Source organism: Sorex araneus, chromosome 4, assembly GCF_027595985.1.
Source record: "Sorex araneus isolate mSorAra2 chromosome 4, mSorAra2.pri, whole genome shotgun sequence".
Lineage (NCBI taxonomy): Eukaryota > Metazoa > Chordata > Mammalia > Eulipotyphla > Soricidae > Sorex > Sorex araneus.
This window is the reverse complement of record NC_073305.1, coordinates 100,570,118-100,589,994: the sequence shown is the minus strand read 5'-3', so window position 1 is coordinate 100,589,994 and position 19,877 is coordinate 100,570,118. Positions and strand designations below refer to the sequence as shown.

General features: G+C 40.0%; 1 protein-coding gene across 26 annotated transcripts in view; it reads right to left on the bottom strand.

The window, feature by feature from the left end:
• Window positions 1-19,877, bottom strand: part of RIMS1 (regulating synaptic membrane exocytosis 1) — a 512,610-nt gene that overhangs the window by 202,488 nt on the left and 290,245 nt on the right. For all 26 annotated transcript variants that reach the window (XM_055136886.1, XM_055136888.1, XM_055136871.1 and 23 more), the window contains 2 exons: window positions 7,282-7,619; window positions 1,908-2,713 (listed from right to left, as the gene is read on the bottom strand). In XM_055136886.1, coding sequence (XP_054992861.1) covers window positions 1,908-2,713; window positions 7,282-7,619 — 1,144 coding nt within the window. The remainder of the gene's footprint in view (window positions 1-1,907; window positions 2,714-7,281; window positions 7,620-19,877) is intronic.

Sequence of the window (19,877 nt, the reverse complement as noted above, 5' to 3'; positions counted from 1 at the left end):
TCAAAGAGCATTAGGAAGAATGGGCTTTGAGAGTTACTTAGATCACTTTGAAGCCATCATATAGGGGAATGCTACTCTTAAGAAAGCAACCTTTCCTCCATGCAAGAAAACAGCAAGCTGAAGAGAATGAACTGGGTTGAGCAACTTTATCAGAAGGCAACCCAGGGCCTTCATCTGTACTTCCCAGCCTCCAAAAAGTACGTAAATTTCTGTTTTTCATAAATTATCCAGTCTGGGGCATTTTGTTACAGCAGCATAAATGAGCTAAAAGAGTCAGACATTCTATTAAAGGTTTAATTTATATGTGTAACTGATAAATGGAAATAAGCGCATGGGATATGGTTATAAGCATTATTTTTAGTGTCTGTCTCTTTCCTCTTTAAATTTTATTCCATGCAGGTATCTATCCCTAGCACTGAAACTCAAAACATGCATCCACTGTATCCTAATAAGTCTCTTTCCAAATCATTCCTTTCCTCTTACGCTACTGGAACATATGACATGACTTACTTAATTGTGTGCGTGTGTGTGTGTGTGTGTGTGTGTATTTACCTCATATAGTTAACTGGTTTTCAAACTCCAGGACCACATGTTTCATTGAGAACCAATGGGAGTGATCTCTGAGCATAGAGCCAGCAGTAAACCATGAGCGATGCAGAAGTGGCTCCATAACGAAAACAAATGAAAAGATTTCTTTATGAGGGCCAGAGAGATACTATGATGGGTAAGGCACTTGCTTTGCAAGTGTGTGACCTGGATCATATTCCCAATGCCACATATAATCTCCTAAGCACTAATATCTAGACACATATAGTCACCAGGACTGATAACCTGAGCACAGAGTCCAGAGGAGGAAGAGATGGTGTTTTGGTAACATAATTAGGACATTAGCCAAGAGTCTTCCACACTTTGAGTAGTTGTGGAGGTGAGGTTATCAAAACTAAGTTCCAATACTATTGTAAGCAAGTGACCCAAACGATAATCATTTTTAAAACAATGAGTTTGCTAAGGTTTGCTAGATTGGGGATGGAGGGGTGTGAGGTGGCATTGGAGCAGCAACAGAGGAAAGTGTTGTGGGATCATGGGTTTCTACAACATTTCAGAACGATGTATGTCTGAAATTTGGTCACAGCTTTGTAAATCTTGGTGCCTAAATATTTTTAAAAATCAAACCCAACAAAGCCCCCGCACTCCAAATTTAAAACCTTAGTTCTGTTTTAAAATCCCACATCAGAACAAACAAGAACACCTCAAACCTATTTGATTCCGAAGTCTGAGCATCCCAACTTGCCCGTTTTCCCCCATTCAATGAACTGAGATATAATTTCCGGATATCTGCACAAGTTCAAGACACACCGCAACAAAGACCTGACACAGGCAATGTTGTGAAATGATTACAGTGAGTTTAGCCACCATCCATTTCACTGTGTTCAAAGACACAGATCTCTCCATTTATATAGCTAAACCTCTCTCTCTCTCTCTCTCTCTCTCTCTCTCTCTCTCTCTCTCTCTCTCTCTCTCTCTCTCTCTCTCTCTCTCTCTCTCTCTCTCTCTCTCTCTCTCTCTCTCTCTCTCTCTCTCTCTCTCTCTCTCTCTCTCTCTCTCTCTCTCTCTCTCTCTCTCTCTCTCTCTCTCTGTCCACCTGTCTGTCTCTCCGTCCATCTATCCATACTCTCCGTCCATCTACCAGCCCATGCATCCATCTCCGTTTGCGATGAGAGCTTTCAGGATCTCCTCTCTCTGCAACTTTCTAGTAGACTGAACTGCAACGCCAACAGTGTGCATCGCGCTGCGTGCTGCAAGCGGCCCTGGGAAGCCGGGCACACTCCGCTCCTGGGACCCACCCACCCCGCTGGCGACAGCGGCTCCGGCCGGGGTCCAGCCGCGGCCGGCCCCGCCCCCCGTACCTTTCTCGCTCACGCTCTCGCTCTCCAGCTCCACGTCCTCGCAGCTCGTGTACTCGGGCGTGGACACGCCCTCCTCCTCGGAGCTGCTCACCGACATCTGCCGCCTCTTGCCGCCCCTCTTGGCGCGGTGCGGCTTGGGCGGCGACGGCCGCACGGACTCCGACTGGTCGGAGCTCAGCGAGTCGTTGCGCAGCATGGTCTCCGCCTTCTCGCGCTTGGCCTTCCGCATGAGCACCGCCGAGCTGGGGTCCAAGCGGCTCTGCTTCCTGAGGGGCTCGGGGGCTTCGGCGGGGGCCGGCCCATGCCTGGGCGCGGGAGGGCTGGGGGTGGGGCCCGGCTTGGCGCCCGGCGGCGCCCTGACCTCCGCGGTCCTCTCGGCCGGGGCGCGCGGGCCGGCCTGGCTGTCGGGCGGCGCGGCGGCCGCCTCGGTGCGAGGCAGCGCCACGTCGCTGTGGCGCCGCTCGTGCCGGGCGCGGGACACCCGGGCGTGCATGCGCATCTGCTGCTCCTCGGGCGGCGGCTTCACCGGGTAGCGCGCCAGGTTGGGGTCGCTGCGGTACCGCGTCTGGTATTCCTCCTCCTTCCTCTGCTTCTCGTCCGGACCCTGGCTGTCGTCTCGCTTCGGGGCCACGTCGGGGTAGTCCTGCGAGCGCCCCTTCTCCAGCCGCCGGCTTTCCCGCCTCTCTTTGCGCTCGCGCTCCTCCGGGGGACCCTCGCCGGGCGGCGCGGCGCCCTTGGGCACGCGCTTCCTCTCGCCCTTCGGGGCGCCTTTGCCGTTCGGTTCCGATACCCCGGGCGTTTTCTTCCTGTGGGACACAAGGCAAGGTCAAGGAGAGCACAGGATGGAGCGACGGAACGAAGTCCAGGCAAAACGAAGACTCCTTCTTTTCCCAGATTTAAACTCTTTTTAGTAGTTGCGTGTCCCGTTAGAGAGAGATAGGAGCCCCCCTTAAACCGTAATGCCTCATCGAATGTCTAGCTGTAACTGCTTTGCACTCGACTGCATTCGGAGACTCATGAACGTTGCCTTTTTAGAACTGTTTGCTTTTGTTTCCGTTCTGCTTTTTGGAGCCCACACCTAGAGATGCTCGGGCCTTACACCCTGCTCAGGGTTCATTTCTGGTGGGGGCGTATGCAGTGCCTGGAATGCACCACGTTCTACAATACACAAAGCGAACACTTGAATCCTGAACACACTCTCCGACATCTGCATGGTTAGAATTCTTATAAATTAGTTGTCAATAAAACGCTTTGATTAACTCAACTAAGCATACAGTGTATTAACCTCTGTGAATCAAAAACTATTTCAATGAAAAGAATAAATACAATATTAAAAAGTGGCTCAAAAAGACAAATTATCAGTTCAAAGGGCTGGAGTGATAGCACAGCGGTAGGGCGGTCACCTTTCACGCGGCCGGACCCATGTTCGATTCCTCCGCCCCTCTCAGAGAGCCCGGCAAGCTACCGAGAGTATCGAGCCCACACCGCAGAGCCTGACAAGCTACCCCTGCATATTGGATATGCCAAAAACAGTAACAATAAATCTCTCAATGAGAGACGTTACTTGTGCCCGCTCGAACAAATCGATGAGCAATGGAATGACAGTGACAGTTATCAGTTCAAATTTAAATATGGCATCGATAATATATTTGGACCTATTCATATTATCTTTTGCTATAACATACTTTTCAAGAAATGTGAATGCTATATTTCAGAAATCAAGTCTAATGATATTTCAATAGAATAAATATATTTGAGATCAAGTGCAATCAAACATTTTTTAGGAGGTTGATTAGAAAAAAGTTACTGAACCTCAGGTCTCATTTATATAGTCATTGGGAAAAAATAGTAGAAGTATTGAAAATTTTGATATTATTCACTTTCTCTTTCTCTACCTTTTCTCTCTGCCTCGGTAAGTTCAAAATAAGAATACAGTTTGCATTCTAGTTCTCTCTATCCTATCGAAGCCTCTGGCAAAATATAAAATAAAAGATGAATGTTTGACACTTGCAGATTTTTTCACTCAGTTAGGTTAGTTGCCTTTCAGTTCTTTACTGCTGGACTGGGGTCCAGCAACTATACCAGAAGTTACCAAAAGTAGTTGCATTGGCTAAGCATTTTGACACTATAGATTTATTATGCACTTAAAGGCAATCTGGCCCCAGACACAGTATAGGGCTGTTTGTCTTGCATGAGGCCAACCTGGGTATCCCTGGCACCACATATGGGCACCAACCCCCTCCAGCCAAAACCCACCAGGAGTACCCCTGAGCACAGAGCTTAGAGTAAGCCCTGAGTACTGCTGGGTGTGATCCAATAATCAAAAGAAAAATAAAATGTATGCACCTGGGATTCTGAATGTTCATCCTGAATCCATAGGAGTGAGCTTTCCGGGGGAAACACATTTGATTGGAGATCCAAAAGCAGATAAAATTCACAAAAATTGGTGGGAAACTTATAAGTCAATAGGAGGGAAATTCCTACTTTGATTTAACAAAAGCAATCATTTCTAATATAATGGCCTAAGCCTAAAGAGGAACTGGAGGTGGTGGAGAAGGGAACGAGTTTCATATGGCAGAATAAAGCAGAACAGAAGCATAACAAATTTTATTTGAAGCATTAGATTGCATGACCCTTTGAAGTAAAAAGAATTTTTCACTAACTAGATCGTGTAACTTCATTTTTCCAATGTAAGTAGTTCATTATGAACATAATGAAAACTATCAAGTAGTTTTCATAAAAACATGGTGATTGCACTGCAAATGCTTAGTATCTCATAAGGTATAGCTGCCCTGATTAGAAGTATACATGGAGTTTACTTTTCTTAAAATGCTCATAAATAAAGCTTACCTTGCAAAGTTGATATGAGGATTAAAGGAGCAACATCTGTGAAAATGCTTTATGAAATAATAATATTAGGTAAATCGGAGTTCCCCAGTCTCTCTTTTGCTTCACTGATAGTACCTTTATTCAACTCTATAAGTATTCACTTTCAGTAGCTCTTGAGTGTGTGAAAAATATGACCAATAATGTTACAATAATCTAGAACTTTTATTTTTCAGTCATACCTCTGTGGAGCTGCCTAATCCTTAATGCCACCTATATTTATGTTCCTTCTCCCAAACTTCCACTGACCTATTAGTTTCCTAATTATTTATAAAACCACTAGGTAATTTATGCAATAAAAGGGCATATGTCATTGTCAATCTCCTTAAAAATTCATATAAAATCAAATAAGATCAAATCTCACATGAAAATTAAAATCTCAGACATTCAAGACTGAAATTGAATTTTGTTTTCTTCATGTTAAAAGCAAAATTCTTAGTTTTTCTTTAGAAACTTTACAGATTCAAACTCCTTTCTTTCTTTCTTTCTTTCTTTCTTTCTTTCTTTCTTTCTTTCTTTCTTTCTTTCTTTCTTTCTTTCTTTTCTTTCTTTTTCTTTCTTTCTTTCTTTCTTTCTCTCCTTCTTTCTTTCTTTTTTGGCTTTTTTGGTCACTGTCGGTGATGCTCAGTGGTTACTCCTGGCTCTGCACTCAGGAATTACTCCTGGCAGTGCTCTGTGAACCATATGGGATGCTGGGGATCGAATCCAAGTTTGCTGCATGCAAGGCAAACGTTCTCTCCACTGTGCTACCACTCTGGCCCCATCAAATTTTCTTACTTAAAGTTATTATTTTCTGATCAATTCCAAGGAGCACCTTCAAAATTTATGTATCGTCTTCATTGTCTCATCCACAGTTGTTATCTAATACTATTAACTTGACTTTCAATGAGAAACTGTATCCTCACCTAAAGCAGTTTGGTTCACTCATTAAATCATCTTTTGATGTTCTCTTCTAGTCTAGCTGTTGTACAATTCTTGCCTATGTACAACATTTAACTCAGAAGGTAACTCTTCTCTGTGACTCCCAAAGTACTATATATACTTTGGCTTTGATAAAAATCAGACTTCAGCACAGTTGTCCCTAGCATCAGCCTTCCTTATGATATTTCATGGTCTCCCCCTACGATTTGTGAGAAGAGGGGATCACATCCTAATCTTCATGTCCTCTAGATCCTGGTAGAGGGAACAGACTGTTGGCTTATAATAAATATATAGGTCTACTGGCTTGCATAAAGCTTCATTCATTGAATTCCTCCCATATGTCAGCTTCTGAACACAAGTTCATATTTAATCACTGCCATAGCACTCTAAGATAGTTACTCCCTAGTGTAACAAGACCTTTGATGGGAATCCAAGGGCAGTATAATGTTGAAGTCCTTGATCATCTTAAATAGATTATTTTCTTTGAAAATGGAATAAAAGAACCTTTCTTAGAACATACTCTCTTTTTCAGAGGAGTAAATAAGAGTTATACAAATAAAAGGAACCAAGCAATCCTAATGAAATCATGTGCTCCAAACTACCAGCCTCGTATAGAAAAAGGACTTGTGTTTGATTGCACTATCACCTGCTACACAACATTTTCTGATCATCATACATTTTTTGAATGAATGAATCACTCAATGGAGATAAGTTATCTGATTATGTTGATCCATACTTAAAATCTCAGAGGTCTTTTATTACTCCTAGGATTAAAAATTTATAATACATTAACTGTACACAAGACCCAACCTGAGCCCTAGAACATTATGCGCTGCCTCCCCGCTTCCCTCCTCTGTATTCTTTAGCCATAAGGGTGCATTCCAAATTCTTGCCTAGACCTCTTCCCTCAGATATGTTGCTTATGTATGCACTGGATGTATTCATCCTACCTTTCAACTCTTTGTTTTATTTTCTGTTCACTTTTCAGAGTTTGGCATATAAGAAATGTGCTCAAAGAAGACTTTACACACATGATGTCTTCTCTTAAAATATACTTTCAATTAAAAGACTTATTCTATATGTGAACAAATGATAAAATATTGTTCTGCATTCAGTGTCTACTTGCTCATAGTTTCCCTGTCAGTTAACACTATAGTAATCATGTCACATAACCTACAATGTAAGAATTTCAGGTTGGAAAGAGAGTTGCAAGAACACTAGGGGTCACTCCTGAGCACAGGGCCAGGAACAGTCCTTGAGCACTGTAAGATATGAGCCTTAAAGTGCCCCTCTCCCATCATAAAAAATAGCTAACAAATTTTTAAAAGTAAATACAAGTTCCTCTGTTAATTCCAGGTGACTTAATCAGGTGAGTCACTCATGTATTTTGGAATGATAAGAGAAGCTTTTCAACTAAGGTCTCCTAATGAAGGATGCATTCCAGAGAGTGACTAAGGTGCTTGTTGTACTTTAACCCCACATATTTCCCTTAAGAGCAGTAATAATCCGGACCACGGGCTCAATCTCAATACAAAACCTTGCCTTTGGCTTACAAGATTATGATTACCTCTCTCTGGGAGGTTCACTTCTAGACCTGGAGGCAGCCTGCTTCTGGTCGAGCCCCACGGCTGGCTGTGAGGGCTCAGCCCCTTTACTCCTGTCTGGTTGTGCGCCGCGCGGAGCTGTGTCCTGTGAGGAGGCAGCCGTGCTCAGGGGTGTCTGAGACCTCGATCGCTCTTGGAGCCGTGCTTTCTTTTCTCTGGGTACCTCAGAACCAGCACCTGTAGCTGTATCACTTAGAGTTCCATCCTGACTTGGCTGTTGAGGACCGCTTCCAAAGAACCATGCCCCAGACTTAGTTAAGATTTCTTGTTGCTTTCGACATAAATTGCATACCCACATAACCTATTTGAAGAAGAGAAAACAACATAAATTTTCTGTGCTGCTTAGAAATAACTTACCTTCTATGTATTTAAGGAAAAAGGAATAACTGCCATCTTCAATTATCTTAGTAAATTTTCTGTGAAAATTATTCTTGTGCAGTTATGGTAAAGTAGATGAACACTTTGGTTGGGATCCATTTGAATGAAAGAAGCTCAAAGTAATAGTAAGAGTAGTGGTCTCTTTGCCTGGGGATTTCTAGTTCCACGACTCTGCGTTTACTTTTGCCATGTAGCTAGTCTTCATATGGTGTGTGACTGACTAGGAAGCTTTTACACATTAGTGAAAACCATCCTAATCAAGATGGTAAATTAATTAGAAAAATGGTAGTAGAAAAATCAAAGTTTTGTAAATCTAAAATATTTATTTACACAACCCTCACTGTGTAAGGACTTAAAAGATATCTGTTGTCTTAAAATATCCATTGTAAAAGCTGGTATTAAAATACTTGTAGAAAATATTTTAAAGTTAGGTGTAAAAGAGGTGAAGCTGTACATTTTCTTCAGTTCATTAGCCATAAGCCCACTTCAGGTATATGTATGTGCTAAAATTTAACTACGTATATAACATTTATCCATGCAAGTATTTACTAAAGTGATCCATCTGAAGTGGTTTACTCATATATGATTTATCCAAAGCAGTCACCATTAGGAGAGTTATTTTGGAACAATCATTTGGAAACTATCTACTGATAATTTTATGATAGATTATTATAGAAAATAAATCTATGTTTGGTCACCTCTTGTAATAAATACTTAGAGTGAAGATAATAGAAATAATAAATAATGATAATAGAAACAACAAGCAATCACAGAGCTGAAACAGGTGCCTGTCGCCTCATCAACCTTTGCTTCAAATAGTACCAGAACCTGTGTGTGTGTTATGATTTCACCTTGTTGCCTACGTTGATTTCCTCTGAGAATACTTTTTTTTATAATTCATAGCACAAAATCTGATTACCAGACTATAGGCCTTTGGTTTCACAAATACTGACTTAGTCAATTATTACTCAAAAAATTTAATAATAAATCCTAAAGACATGCAATAATAAAATATGGAAATAGTGAAGAAGAATCTTTTTAACTGCCAGTGGAGAAATATGCTACTGGAAAGATTCAGAGAGATAAACCAAAACTATTTTTTAAAAAAAGAAAAAATAAAACTAAAACCTAAATTGAGAACTTTTTTAAAAAGGGAGAAAAATAGTTATCCAAAGTGAAAACACTGCAGATAAACTTTTTAGAAGTGCCACATCCCAGGAATAAAAACTAAAATGAACTTAAAATATGGGGAAAATTCAGACAGGAAAACATTGCCTATAAAATGTTTAAGAAGGTTAAAATTAAGTTTGCTGATTTTTTCTCCACTTTCTGATGTCGTTAAATACAGTAAACAAGTATCAAAAAAGCAGTAAGAATCGAATGAATACAATATAGCATAACTGATGTTACATAATTCCCATTTATTAAAATGTTGTGAGATGAAAGATGCATTGATTAAACCTACATCAAAACAAAGGCATTCGGCCTCATGTGCTGGGGGAAAAGGCAGTTGGGATGGAGAAGGGACCACTAAGCAAATGATAATTGCGGGGACTTCTCGGGATGGGAGATACGTACTAAAAGTAGACTAGGGACAAAACATGACGGCCTCTCAGTATCTGTACTGCAAACCACTATGCCCCAAAGTGAAGAGAGAGTAAGAACGAAATTGCCTGCCACAGAGGCAGGGGGTGGGGTGGGGTGGGGGTGGGGGTGGCAGGAGGAATACTGGGAACACTGGTGGTGGAAAATGTGCACTGGTGGAGGGATGAGTGCTCAATCATTGCATGACTGAAACTTAATCATGAAAGTTTGTAACTGTATCTCACAGTGATTCCATTTTGAAAAAGGCATTACAGGATGTAATTCTATCAAAATTGCTTGCCAAATAAGGCTTTGTCTTGAGTGACATATCACAATCTACCTGCTGTCATAAGATAAATTCCGTCAGAAGTTCTAATTGATTGCCTATGGATGTGTAAAAGATAATATGTTAAGGGAAGTAACTTAGAGCCAACAATTCTATGCACAATGATGTACCCTGGCTGGGACAGATACCCTTGCTTTCTTGTTTAGTTGACAAACTAGTGATGGCAATGATTGAGGTTATTTAGTTTGAGAATAACAGTATGAAGCTCAAATTTTTAAAAGAAAGACATGGACATAAATCCATACTTTGAATTTGTATGGATTATAATAATAAACAAAAATTCACTCAAAGCAGGTTCTGTTTAAACATATTTAGAAGGTCTGGAGGAACAGTAAATAAGTTACTACACATGCCTTGCATGCAGTCTAGCTGGATTTTATCCCTGATAACAGATGAGGCCCCAGGCATTCCAGGTGCAGCTCTGGAGCACCACCTCCATCGTCAGAAGAGCTAGGGTGGCCTGAGAAATCCCTGACCTGAGCAGTACTGCATCCTGGAATCAGCACTGCATCCTGGGAATGCACACTGAAATGTACCCTGGGTTGGTCAAGAACCACCAAGACGGACACGTAGGACCTCCTGACATTTGGAGACCAGCTAATTCACCCCCAAACATATTTGGGATAAATATGGATTTTCTTAAAACAATCCAGAAACACAATAAAATGTATAATAATTATATTATTTTCAAAATGAAATTAAGATAAATAAAGAAGCACCAACTATTAATTTTACTGTAAATCTGAATGCTTCTAGTGTTATGATCTTATTTTGATCACTTTGCATTTTTAAATGTTAATCAAATGAATTGGTATAATTGGCCTAGGTTTCAGCAAGCAATTGCTGAATTTGGACAAATTTCAATTTTTGAATATATGCAGAATTACTACAAAATTAATTATGTAAAAATATACATAAAATTAATTACAGTTAAATTTTATAGTTGATTTAATTTTATTTCAAACTTATAAAGCTTACAGTTAACAGGGAAGTTATAAGCATCTTTAGTATATTAAAAACATTCTACATTTTAATCTAGAGCCTCACTCATGAAGGTACTGGCAGAAGAACCCAGGTGTGGGACCCGGGGCTGAGACCTCCAAGCCTGCTTGGATCGGGACTGGGCCTCTTCTGCCCAGATTTCCCATTTTCCAGTAGCTAGGTGGTCACACCCAGGGACTTCCCCCAGCGCCCTGTAATCCCACCAATGGCCAACATCCAGAGACTTGAAACCAAGCTCCCGGAAGACTTAGACATCTTTTAGCCTAGTTCTACCTCTGGGAGAACCTGGCAAGCTACCGAGAGTTTCCTGGCCACATGGGAGAGCCTTGCAAACTCTCCATGGTGTTTTCATATGCCAAAACCAGTAACAATGATGGGTCTCATTCCCCTGACCCTGAAAGTCCTGCAATGTGGCATCCTTGGGAAGGATGAGTAAAGAGAGGCTTCTAAAATCTCAGGGCTAGGACAAATGGAGACATTACTGAGACCGCTCCAGAAATTCAACGATCAAAGGGATGATGGTGATGACATTTTAATGTGTAATGTTCTATTGTGTATATCTTTTTTTTTTGCTTTTTGGGTCACACCTGGTGATGCACAGGGGTTATTCCTGGCTCTGCACGCAGGAATTACCCCTGGCATTGCTCAGGGGACCATATGAAATGCTGGAAATCGAACTTGGGTTGGCCTTGTGCAAGGCCAACCGTGCAAACACCTTACCCACTGTGATATTGTTCCAGCTCCTATTGTGTATATCTGTAACATAGGAAAATACTGTGTAATTCTGTCTTTTTCCTGTCCTTTTCCCTTGTGCACCACTTGTACCTTGGTCTTTCAAAATTTTTTATGGTATGGCATATTTATCCTCAAGTTTCAAGCAAAATCAACTAAAAATGTCTCAGGTTTTTGTTTGCTTTGGGGGCCACATCTGATAATCCTCGAAGATCACTCCTGGATCTGAACTCAGGAATTACTCCTGGTAATGCTAGGGGAGACAAATGGGATGCCAGGAATTGAACCTGGCTTGGCCACATGCAAGGCAAATGCACAACCTGCTTTAATATCTCTCAATGTACCAAAAAGTCCAAGCATTTTAATTTACATACTCCTTCACATTCTATTTTACTTAAATGATTCTTACCACTAAGTTTACAAATAAAATACATGCTTTTATGTTTATATGAGATATAATACAAAAGTAGTTGTTGTTATAATTCAGTTATTATCAATATTAAGTAATATATAAAAATAAATCTCATAATTAAGAAACAAAAGACATATGTAAGTATCATTTTTCGAACTTAGACTTAAGCATTATGCCTACCTAAAGCAAAAGGTAATCCAAAAATATGACAGAGGATCTTTGTTAACTTATTTCCTTTAAAGAACAGATAAATTATCAATTTCTATGAAAGTTCTATTTATAACACTCACAATTTTTATAGATTTCACTGTCCATGATTAAAACACAATAAAATATTTTGGAATGTGATATTCAAGTGCCAGTCTGCAGTATATTTCCTTCTGGTTCACAGAAAAAATGATATTGCCACTTAGTTTTAACTGCCAACCGGCTGGTATAAAAAGGTTAAAAACCACTGTTCTAAACTAACATAAATTTAAAGTAGATCTGTACAATAACTTAACAACTGACAAATATTAAACAAATGTAAATACAAATTTGAGAAAAATATTATTGTACTGTAATACCACTATTGAAACACCATGTCATACATCAGAAATATGAAGAAGGTTTGAAATTTTTGGATGCATTTGCTTTAATAGATTTTTGATTCCACATTTTCTACAAAACAAATCCATAAAAATAGAGCAACATTTTATGAAACCTAAAGGAATTTTTTTTAACGATATAGAAAAATTATAGCACTTTCTATTGGGAGTATTTCTGGAGAGTGGAAGGAGGAGGTGAAGAATGAAAGGAAAAAAGAGAGAATTGCTGGATAATGGTGAATTGGGCAAAAAAAGTTAATGAAATGAAAAAATTAACTTTTTTTCATACAAAAAGTTTGCAGAGATAGACGCACATTAAATAACTGCTACTTAAATTTACTACTGATGCTAAGATGATTCACAACAAGAATTCTTTTAAAATGAATTTTGTTTTCAGTCATCAGAGAAGTTCAGAAGCTATGGTGTGGTCTCATCATATAGCAGAGGTTGTGTGTGGAGGTTGTTAGAACTGCCCAGAAAAGAGGAATGCTGCCTCATAAAATATTTAGTCAATATTGGCAAGCATATTAGTAGAATAAGTTTCAGGTGTAGAGATTCTCACCATGACAACTGTTAAGAATGCCCACCACCAATGATCTCTATTCACTGTTCACCCACAATACAAAAAAATCCCTCAACCTATTCTGCTGCCGGTCACCACTTTTTTTCTCTGTGATAGCATTTAAGTATTGGACAAGTGGTGAAGAAAAAGCAGCACTATTGGTGGTAGTGTAAGTTGTTAAGTCACTATGGAAAACAGCACAGAAATTCCTCAAAACACTAAAAGTCAAACTAACACACTATCCATCAATTCTACATCTGGGTATTTATCCTGGCTATGAAAATACTAATTTGAAAAAATATGAGTACATTATATTCACTGCGGTACTATCTACAAGAGTCAAGTATGTTAACGACTTCATTATCCATCAGTGGATGAGAGAATACAGAATACATGGTAGATAATGTTGATCACAGAACATGATTTATCTTAGTCATCCTTCCTCTTTGTAATATAACCAGTAAGAATACTCTAAATAAAAAACTATAAGCTAAAAATATCATGAGACAATAATCATGATATCTCTATTTTACATAACTATGTATGTATATGTGCATGTATACTAGCTTATTAATTGCCATATCACTGGAACTTAGAGAAGAATTTAGAGAACTTAGAGAAGTGCAGTTACATTACAATTCGAGTCTTATTCTACTTATATGTATACTACATGTGTATTATAATCTGTCAATGCCTGTGTTACAATTACAATGCCCAGAAAGAGCCAGAGAAAGAGAGAGAGGGGGTAGAGAGGTAGAGAGGGAGAGAGGGAGAGAGAGACAGAGAGAGGGAGAGAAAGAGGGAGAGAGAGAGGAAGAGAGAGACAGAGAGATTCAGACCATAGAAGCGATGGGGGATGGAGGAATGAAGGGTCGTGGTAGGGAAACGGAAGAGGTTGGTAGTGGGAAATATACACTGGTGAAGGGATAGTTATTGGAGCATCCTATAACTGAAACATAATCATGAGCAACTTTGTAACTGTGTATCTCACAATGATGCAATAGAAAACAAAATATCGGATGTTTTACATAATATATTTATAGTATATAATAATACATGAATAAATGAATGAGATTTAACTGGATGAGTTGCAAACCCTAAAGTTAGAAGTAAAGACACTGGATCATTCAAAAGAATACAAAATAACTTCTTCTTATTAACAAAGAGAAGTAAATCAACAAAAAGCTAATCAGAATTGAAAGCATTATGTTGACCGAAATATTCTAGGTATTGTTTTAGAGTAGAAAACAAAATGAACAAAACATTGTCTATGGGATTTATGTTCCAGGAAAAAAAGACAATGATAGAGCAAAAGTAAGCCTATTGTGTGTTCTAGGTAATAAAAACAAATAAAAAGATAAGGAGACCAAACAGTTCGTTTTTGTGGTGGAATTCAATTTAAAATTGGTTGGTCAGGGGAAAAAAAATCCCTCACTGAGAAAATGATATTTGAGTAGAAATTCATTCTCTTGAAGGGATCTGGGAAAGCATGTCAGACTGCAATAGACTAGTGAGTGGAAAGAAATTTTTAGGGGGCCTGTAGTTAAAAGTGGTTTCAAGAAACAGCTAGAGAGAACTAAGTGGAAGACATAGCAATACAGAATGGGTGTGAAAGAGCATCGAGTATCAGATTGTGTAGGTGTCTGAGTCACAGCAACAGCTGACTTGAATGAGAGTAGTGAGTAGCTATTGAAACACTTAAAGCAGAGAAATAAACTAAAATACTTTAGGTTTTAGTGAAATATATGTGGTCGTTGTACTGAGACTAAAATGTAGGAATCTACTGGAATTTGTGAACTGATTTCTAACACTGTCTTTTTACTCTCTGTTGGCTCATCTTTGCCAGATTCCTTATTCCCTATCTTTTCTATCATTCTGTTGAAGGTAGATCTCTATGGATGACAATTATATACTGTTTGTTCAAGAATCTGTGTTGCAGCAGCATTAGCACATGCATTGATTCTTATTTTCAATGCCAAGGAAAGTCAATGTGTTCACTTGAGCTCTGGATCCTGCTCTTCTTGCTCCGTAAGAACTTTGCTTCCATCACTGAACCTTTGATTAACTGACCTGAAAAACTTGTCTTCTCTGGTGATCCTTCCATTTTAGCACATACCATTAAAGAATATAAAATCATCAGGGATTTTCTTCCAGTAAAAATTATTTTTTCTGGTTTTGGGGCCACACCTGGCAGAGCACAGGGCTTATTTATTTGTGCCTGAGCACTCAGGGGCCATTCTTGGTCTACCTCAGGGTACTATATAGAGTACTGAGGAGTGAATGAGACTGGAAACATACAAGGCTCTGGACCACAGTAGAAAAGATAATGGGGGCTGGGACAATAGTTCAGAAGGAAATGCACTAGTCTTGCACATGTTTGACCTATGTTCAATCCGATCCCAGAAACCGGTATGGTTCCCCGAGTCCTACAAGGAGTGATCCCTGAGTTCAGAGAAAGGAGTAAGACCCGAGCATTGCCAGATGTGCCCACCCTCCCTCCTAACTACCCCCCACTGCATAACCCAATTAAAAAATTTTATTTCTCCTCTGAGTATGGTCCCCAAAGTGGAAATAGCACCAGAAAAGTATCACTAGTATTTATGAACAATGATTAATAAAGTTGGAGACATTGGAACCATACTCAGGAAGTGATAAATATCTGAAATGGGTATTAGTTTTGATGACTTTTTAAAGTGGCTTAATTTTGAGGAGGATGGAGTAAAGGGGAAATAGAATTTTAAAGTTAAAATCTAGGAAGTGATTACTTACAGGTCTGTGCTCAGGAATTACTCCTATTTGTGTTCAGCGGGCCATATACAGTTCCAGGGATCAAACCTGGGTGGGTAACAAGTAAACATTGTGCTTCTACCTTCTGTACTGTGTCTCTGGTGCCAAGTCAGATTTTAATGACAGTTTTCTGTTATGATCCTCTTTCTTATTTCAGGCTTATTTAATAAGTTCTTTATGCCCATTAGTTTAATATATTATTATAAAACATAAAAACAAATTGAAATGAATGAGATAAAATAAATTTCAGTTTTATGTTCAAATAGATTATTATACACTGAGCTCTTGACTCATCATCATCATCATCATCATCATCATCATCATCCTGTTGATTGTCGATTTTCTTAAGTGGTCACAATAATGTCACCATTCGTCCTAGCCCTGAGATTTTAGCAGCCTCTCTTTACTTGTCCTTCCCAATGGTGCTGCAGTGGAGGCTCTTTCAGGGTCAGGGGAATGAGACCCCTCATTGTTACTGGTTTTGGCATATGAATATGCCACAGGGAGCTTGCCAGTCTCTACCATGCGGGCAGGAAACTCTCGGTAGTTTGCTAGGTTTTCCCAGAGGGAGAACTAGGCTATAAGATTTTGGGAGCTCGATTTTATAGCTCTCGATGTTGGCTGTTGATGGAATTACATGGCACCGGGGGCAGTCCCTGTGTGTGACCACCTAGCTACTGGAAAATGGGGGAATCTAGGCGTAAAAGACCCAGTCCCAATTCAAGCAGGCTTGGAGATCTTAGCCCCGGATCCCAAACACCTGCGTTCCTCTTCCAGTTCCTTCACATATGAGGCTCGTCCAAACGTGTTGATAGTGGCCTTGAGCTGTGTGGCTGGGTTCCAGAGGTCTTCAGCTGCCAGGGCTCTGCTTGGGGTGGGGAGGGAAACTCAACCCACCCCTTCCAAGGAGCCCTGGTGAAGACAGCCAGGCGCGGGGGCAAGAGACTGCATCATTCTCTTCCGGGAGCTTGGTTTTATAGTCTCTGGATGTTGCTCAGACACCTTTAAAATATCAAATCCATATTCTCTCTTACCCACCATATGTGACTTTTTAATTGCAATAGAGGAATCTAAAACAGTAGTGATTATGCACACACAAAACTTGTTCTTGTGCTGTATTTATTGTCTCATATAACAGAGCCACCACTGAAATTGAAATCATAAAATATTTTAAGATCACAGTACTGTACTGTAGCACTGTTATCCTGTTTTTCATCAATTTGCTCGAGCAGGCACCAGTAATGTTTCCATTGTGAGACTTGTTACCATTTTTGGCATATCAAATACATCTCAGGTAGCCCGCCTACAATGGCAGAGTCTGGCAAGATACCACATTACTATAAGGTTAAAAATTAATCATAGAGATTAAGCTGGCAAATAATTAGTTCCCAGGAAAAAATAACTAGATGCTATTAAGTTATTGGATGAATGAGGAAGTCAAAGAAAAATTAGCTTTAGAAACAGATTAGAATGAAGAAATAAGCTAGAAGAATACTCATGTCCTTCATATTTCTACCAAGAACAAAAGAGCACTTGTTTGAAAAGTTTTATACATACCTGCATTCATTAAATTGCTATTTCTTATAGTCAGTAAAACTGGAAATGACATAAGTTCTCAATAACAGATGAGTCAACAAAGAAATTGTAAGGTGTATATATAGTGGAATGCTACCAAGTTATGAGAAACATAGATGAAGCTAGAGGATATAATGTTAAGCAAAGTGAGTCAGAAGGAGAGAGACAAATACCAGAGGACCTCACTCATATGTGGTGTAAAAGTAAAGCCGGGGAATGGACAATATCAAATGAAAACAAACCCTAAGACCTAACTGAGGTTATCAAGTGTGGGGAAACGGAGAAAACAAAATCTATGAACAAAGGTGGAGGGATAATAGCACCTTGATGACTGAGCATGGTTTGGCAGCATTGCAACCCTAAAACTTAGAGAAATATTTGTGTACTTATAAAACCAAATTTCTTAAAAGAACCACCACTGTCACAGTATCCAAGACATTTTTGTCCATGGTTATTGTTCCTACTAAACTTTCTCCCAATTGCTATTTCAACTTTTCTTAATAATTTTGATTCCTAAAAATCATAATTGAAGCTAAGTTCACCATTGCATTGCCTTATTTAATGTCACAGTTCTTTCCCCCAAAGTTTTTATTTTTCCTTTCATTTTTCCTTCATTAACTCTGCCATATCACTCCAGGCTGCTTTCTGGACACAACATAGGACACTTAATAACCATTTTACATAATTTTTGCACCATATTTGATGGGCTTCAAATGTGGCATGAACCATGGGAACACCTTAAGGGCAATTGGAGGCAGCCCTAAAAGCCTTCATCCCTCTCGGAGAGCCCGGAAAGCTACCGAGAGTACCCCGCCCACATGGCAGAGCCTGGCAAGTTACCCGTGGCATATCTGATATGCCAAAAAGAGAAAGAACAATGGGCCTCATTTGTCTGACACCGAAAGAGCCCCCAATGTGGCAGTGTTAAGAAGGATGAGCAAGGAGAGGCTGCTAAAATCTCAGGGACAAACTAGACTGCCAAAACAAAGAAAGACTAAAATGACTATAATTTCAATGCATGTACGCTGGCATCAGAAGCATCCATGGAGGACTTGATGGTGCAAGCGCCAAAGATCAAGTATGACATCATTAGTCTGACAGAAGCAAGAAGGCATCAATCACATCACACCATTGTCAACACTGGAGAGGAAATGTTCCTCAGAACATGCGACAACAAAGGCATCAGTGGCATCGGTGTCCTTTTCAACACAAACTTGGCTATGAGCAATGATTCATTAATGCCTAACAACCTAAATTAGACAATTATGCTTGAATAGATGTGGCTCACTTCCAGCAGTTTCTATCTTTGTCGTCCACACACCAACATCCAACTATAATGAACAAGAAATTGAGAAGTTCTACATGGAGCTGGAGAAGTTCTATAAAGAACACCACACCTTCTACAAGATCATTGTTCATGATTTTAATGCCAAGATAGGACCAAGAAGGTCACCTGAAGAACTCCACATTGGGTCTCATGACTTAGAATGGATCGAGCAGGGTGAGAGACTGTCTGAGTTCATCATGTTGACCAAGACCATCTATGGTAGCTCACAGTTACAGAAGGCTGAATCTAAACGTTGGACATGGGAGTCTCCCTGTGGACAGTTCCACAATGAAATTGACCACATCGTATTCAATTGAAGGTTTTGCCTGACTGATGTCACTATTGTCCCAAAATTCTAAACAAGATCGGACAACCGTCTCCTTCGGGCAAAATTCTACTTCACAGAACAGGAGAAATAACTGCAAAGTTTAAGTTTAAGAAGAGAACTCGCAGAATAACCACCAACTGGAAGCTCTTTGGCACCATTTCGGCAATGTGGGAAGATGCCATCATTGACAACATCGATGAAGAATAGGATTGACTGGTTCAGCACCTCCATGATTGTGTGAAAAATGCCGAGAGTGGGAAAGCCACAAACAGACACCTGTCTTCGAAAACTCTTGAGCTCATTCGCCAATGTGGTTTGGCATGAGCCTTAGGTAACCACAAGCTAATGTCTGAGCTCCCAAAGCTGTGCAGAGAAGGGATAAAGAAAGACCTCAAAGAGAGAAGAGCAGCAGTGTTGGCCTATGTGGCAGAAGCCAGGAAAAGTATTCGAAACGCTCACCTGTCCTTCACCAACTACAAGACCAAGATGACTGCCTTCCAAAGTCCTGATGGATCTATCACATCTTCCAGAGGGCAATGGAGAGGATTATTCATGACTTCTACTCGGATCTCTTCAACAGTCATGTCCACCTGCTCACATACCAAATTCCGCAGGATGGGTACATCATTCCCAAGGTCCTCCTTTCCAAAATCCAACATGCCATTTTGTCAATAAAGATGCATACGGCACCTGGTCCAGACAAGGTCAGACAGGAACACCTGAAGAATCTGCTGCCAGTACTCGTCAATACACTGGCTTGGCTCTTCACAAGATACCTATCCAAATGCAAGGTTCCGTCCCAATGGAAAACAAGCAGGACTGTTCTGTTGTATAAGAAGGGAGACATGCACAAATCGGCAACTATCACCCAACCTGCCTGTTATCCATCGTTTACAAGTTGTTCACTCGAGTCATCCTGAATAGAATAGGCAGAACACT